This window comes from Primulina tabacum, chromosome 12 (genome assembly GCF_025594145.1).
Source record: "Primulina tabacum isolate GXHZ01 chromosome 12, ASM2559414v2, whole genome shotgun sequence".
In the NCBI taxonomy this organism is placed as follows: Eukaryota; Viridiplantae; Streptophyta; class Magnoliopsida; order Lamiales; family Gesneriaceae; genus Primulina; species Primulina tabacum.
This window is the reverse complement of record NC_134561.1, coordinates 14421504-14426310: the sequence shown is the minus strand read 5'-3', so window position 1 is coordinate 14426310 and position 4807 is coordinate 14421504. Positions and strand designations below refer to the sequence as shown.

The 4807-nt window shown below is 39.7% G+C and overlaps 2 protein-coding genes across 2 annotated transcripts; both read left to right on the top strand.

The window, feature by feature from the left end:
• The first annotated feature begins 1949 nt into the window (after positions 1–1949).
• Positions 1950–2896, top strand: LOC142520224 (uncharacterized). The gene is made up of 2 exons (XM_075623226.1): positions 1950–2679; positions 2745–2896. Exons 1-2 carry the CDS (start codon positions 1950–1952, stop codon positions 2894–2896), a joined length of 882 nt encoding a protein of 293 aa, XP_075479341.1.
• An 841-nt stretch (positions 2897–3737) lies between these two features.
• On the top strand, positions 3738–4169 carry LOC142520223 (uncharacterized). The gene has a single exon (XM_075623225.1). The coding sequence runs from the start codon at positions 3738–3740 to the stop codon at positions 4167–4169; it is 432 nt and encodes a 143-aa protein (XP_075479340.1).
• Positions 4170–4807: the final 638 nt, after the last annotated feature.

The following is a 4807-nucleotide window of genomic DNA, read 5'->3' as shown; positions in this document are numbered from 1 at the left end:
ATATGTGCGGAGATAGGGCACGCATATGCGCGAGCAGTTGCAATGAAGAATGCCGAGGCAGAGAGTCTCGCGCATATGCGCCGAGGAAGGTCGCGCATATGCGCCGAGGAAGGTCGCGCATATGCGCGAGACGTGCAGAGTGTAGATGAAGCCACAAGTACTTGCCATGCACATATATATGTATAATTCTTCAATTTCCTCACTGGCAGCAAGAAAGATCACCGAGAAGCTCCAGGAAAAAGTTTCAAGTTCTTGATACTAGAATTTTGATTGTGTCAGATCCGCCCGTCCAAATTCTAATCCGACTTGAGTTTTGTCATCCTCTCAATAAAGGCTTCAAAAGGACGTAAGTTTTCTTATGTTTCATTATGATTTGAAAATATGATATTGAAGGAATCAGGATATGACTTATATTATCTGTTCCTGAGATTGTTGTAATCGTATAATCGAAATCAGATTAAAGAACGGATACCGTATGAAATTTTTATCATTTTCAGATTGAATTTGATTGAGATTATACAGATTTTGTATCAGATTATGTTTGTTGATTGAGTATGAGTGGTTGAGATTGGCATCTGTTGATATTTATATTCTTGGGTATAACGAGATTGCGTTGTTATGCCGTCGAAACAGAATTAGATTGAGTTCTGATTATATCCAGTATTGATTGAGTTGTATATTGATATTGTGCTACTCGATACTGTTATTCAAGAGTTGGTATTGAAGACTTCGAAGAACGATCAGAGCCAGATTGGTATTGATTTCATTGATCAGATTGATCTACGAAAAGAAAGGTATAAATTAATGTAAAACAAGGAAGATACGACTCGAGTTAGATTCGACTTGAGTTTCCCAAAACCACATACTTTATTTTATTGCATTGATATTTGCTATTCATGAGATTGATATGCTGAGTCTATTGATTTATAGCAGAGCATGTATTGAGTCATGGGCTGATGTACCTAGTCATTGGCTGAGGTGCCAAGTCTTTGACAGAACCACCAAGACACTAGATGTTTGGTGGTATTGATGTGCTTAGGAGTAGATCGACTCCTATTGCAGAGATTCGATACAGAATGCCAACGTCCGGAAACCGGGATCCCTAGATTAGAGAAGAGTCGAGTCAGAGATTATGAGTCAAGAGTTTGATTTACAGTTTTTTATTGATTCATGTCTTTCGGATTATGATACATGTTATTGATAAATGTTCCATGCTTTTATATCTGCTTATATGATTGCATGTATACATTGTTTATACTGGGAATATATTTCTCACCGGAGTTTTCCGGCTGTTGTTGTGTTTGTATGTATTCATGACAACAGATGGGACATGATTAGGGTCGAGAAGAGGATGATAGATTGAGATTAGCGTGGAGATTCGGATCCAGAAGAAGATTTGTTTCATCACTTGATATGTAGTTGATGAACCCTAATTTGTTATGATTTGTATTTGTACAAGACTTGTACTATAAATCTTGATGTTGATCATGTAAATGAAATAAGTTTTATTTCATATGTTGCGCACTCATGCATTTTAAAAAAAAAAAATTTATGACCCAATTTACTTAATTGTTTCATTTAATCCTAATAATGATTAAGAAAATGAATTAGCGTCCGGGTCCCCACATCACTAATCTTTTGTTTCAACCAGGAATGTATGATGATATACCACACTTGGGTTATCAGGAATTGATGGAAGTTTCCAAGGATGGAATGCTGGTTACAGTACAGGGGCTCAAACTCGGGGGGCAAACCATTTTCACCATCAGCTCCCCAATAGAAATGCAGCAATGACTGTTCAAGAGCTGTATGGGCCGGATTTGAGACAAATAGGCCGCCCGGAGTTCTACTAACCATATCCAGACTATATAGACGTGAATAACCCATATCCAAGGGGTCATAGAGTTCATGATTTCAGCTTATTCTCTGGGGAAGATGGCCATTCGAGCATGGAACATATAGCCAGATTCACCATCAAGTGCGGGGAATTAGTCAACTTGGAGAACTTAAACAATTTAAAGTTTTGGTTATTCCCGAAATCTCTAACTGGGACTGCATTTGCTTGGTATGCCTCACTCCCAAGAAATTTAGTGATGAGTTGGCAAGAGATGGAAAGACAATTTCACATTCAATTCTATATAATAGAGCTAGAAGTGTGTATTTCCGATTTGTCCAGAGTCACCCAAAAGAAAGGAGAATCTGTAATCTCTTTTATCGAGAGGTTCAAAAGGATGAAAAATAGGTTCAAGGTGTTTTTACCTGAGACCGAGTTCGTGAAGATGGCAAAAAAGGGGCTGGATTTCGAGTTAAGGAAGAAATTCCAAGGTCTAGATTTCAGGGATTTCTTTGATCTTGCTGCCAAAGTTGCTCAATACGAAGAACTGTTTCGGGAAGAGTCATACAAAAAGAGAACTGCTATGGTGTCTTATTATCAGGAGGTGGAAGATGTGGTATTTGCAGAAATTCAATCAGCTGGGTCTTGCACAGTTCCCCTAATAAAGAAGAAGTCGGCAGAACCTGAAAAGCAGAACAACTCCCAACTCCCCCAGGATATGCAGTATACAATTGATGTGTCAAAGACCGAGGAAGTTTTCGATTTCCTGGTAAAAGGAAAATTCATCACCTTCCTACATGATCACAGGATGCCACCCAAAGAAGAGCAGAAATTTCGAGAGTATTGTAAGTACCACAACTTCAAAATAATGTTACTAAATCTTGTTGGGAGTTCAAGAACATTTTGCAAGACAGAATTAACAATGGAATCGTGAAGTTCCCGAACAAACAAGAGTTTATGGTGGTGGATGATGATCCTCTTCCCCCAGTAGCTTTGGTTAATGTGAATGTGACAGATTTGAGGGATCTTCTCAATTACAAAAAAGCCGATCCTTTGCCGTGAAAGATCGAATAATCAAGAAATGCTGGATTCCAAAGGGTCAATTGTTTGAAGCTCAAGGAAGGCATAGTGCTGAGCAAGTAAGAATAGTTCAGAAGCGTTTCCCCATAAATGTTGGTGAATCCGCGGCTTATTGGCCGAGGAACCAACATTACTTTGAGAGACCAATGCATGAGACTCAAGGATTCAGAGGGGAATCATATCGTGAGTTGTACCAGAGATACTCGTACAAGAGAAACATATGTAGAGTTTAGTCGCGAAGGGTGGAAACCAGGAAAGTATCTGCTGATCAAGGCAGAGAGCGGCGTTCATTTGAAATCTCAAAAGGAAAAATGATTGAGAGCAAGAAAGTGTTGCCAAGGTACTTTCTTCCAGCTAGATGCAAGATCAGTGAGTTTTGGAGTGTAGCCCAACACAAAAGGTTCCCACGGCCACTGACTACGTCTCAGAAAATATGGATGTTGAGAGAAAGAACTATTGCAAGAAAAGAAGAGTCAACTAAATTGAGAAAGGAACCCACAATTGATATTCCAATCACCAGGTATCAGGTGGGAAGTAAGTCCAAGTTTGCAAGATTGGCTACTGAGGATAAGTTAGTGGATGATGATGATGATCTGTTAAGTGGGGAAGATGATCAAAGAGGAAAAACAATTAATTTTTGCGTTGGAGAGTTTCACATCACTGTGGATTGTGCCACAGGAGTGGTGATACAACAGAGAGATTTAAAATGGTGGAAGAAGAGAGTGGGGAGTTGATGCCCAAGGAATCAATGCAAATGGAATATCTTTAAGATAAACTCCCGGAAGAGAGTTCAAGAGTGATTATAAAAGAGGATCACCCAAATATGCCTAAAGAAGTGATACTTGAGAAACTTACACTGGCCATGACCAAGCACATAAGGCCGTTATACATCAAAGCCCACGTGAATGGGAAGCCAGTGTCTAGAGTTTTGATTGACAATAGTTCAGCTGTGAATGTTCTTCCAGTAAGAATGTTAAAAAGTATGGGCAAAACTGAAGAGGACTTGATTCCTACAGAAGTTTTGGTTGCTTCATTTATAGCGGAAACCACCAAGACCATTGGGATATTGCCCGCTGATGTTACTGTGGGGAGCATGTTGTCTTTATGCGCATTTTTCGTGGTAAACTCGTCCGCCAATTTCCAAGCGTTGGTAGGTAGAGATTGGATCCATGCAAATCAGCGCATCCCATCCTCAATGCACCAACAGTTGTTATTTTGGAAAGGGGACGACGTGGAGGTTGTAGAAGCGGATTGATAGCCCTTTCAAACAATTGCAAGTTCAGTTGAGGCTAGATATTACAATGGGGATTTTGGGCCCATCAAAATTCGTAGCAATAGCAGGAAAAAAAATACACTGTACATGCAAAAACCAACTCGAAGCTCGGTGTTGGAAAGAATCCTCAAGCCTAATGTTATCGTGAAACCTAGGCAGATATTTTAACAACTGATTGAGGAGGTTGATGATTTATTTGAACCAAAAAGGAAAAGAGTTAGCTGCAACCTCTACATGGAAGGCGCATGTGCAGCAAGTGCTGAACAAATTAGAAGAGGAGGAAGCATGAGACACATATGGAACCGAGGTTGTCCAAGAACAAGAATACGAAGAGGATAAACTCCAAGTTGATGAATTGTTGATGGCGCCATCTCAAATGGAAGATGGACAACACGAAGTACAAGACCCGTTAGAAGAGATTAACTTGGGGGAGTTTGAGGATCCAAAAGTGGTGTATGTGAGTAATTTATTTGAAGAGAAGTTGAAGCAAGATTTGATCAGTATGTTGAAGGAGTACAAAGATTGTTTTGCATGGAGTTTGATGACATGCCAGGGTTGGACAAGAAATTGTTCAAACACCGACTTCCACTCAAAGATGGTTTCAAGCAATTTCAACAGTC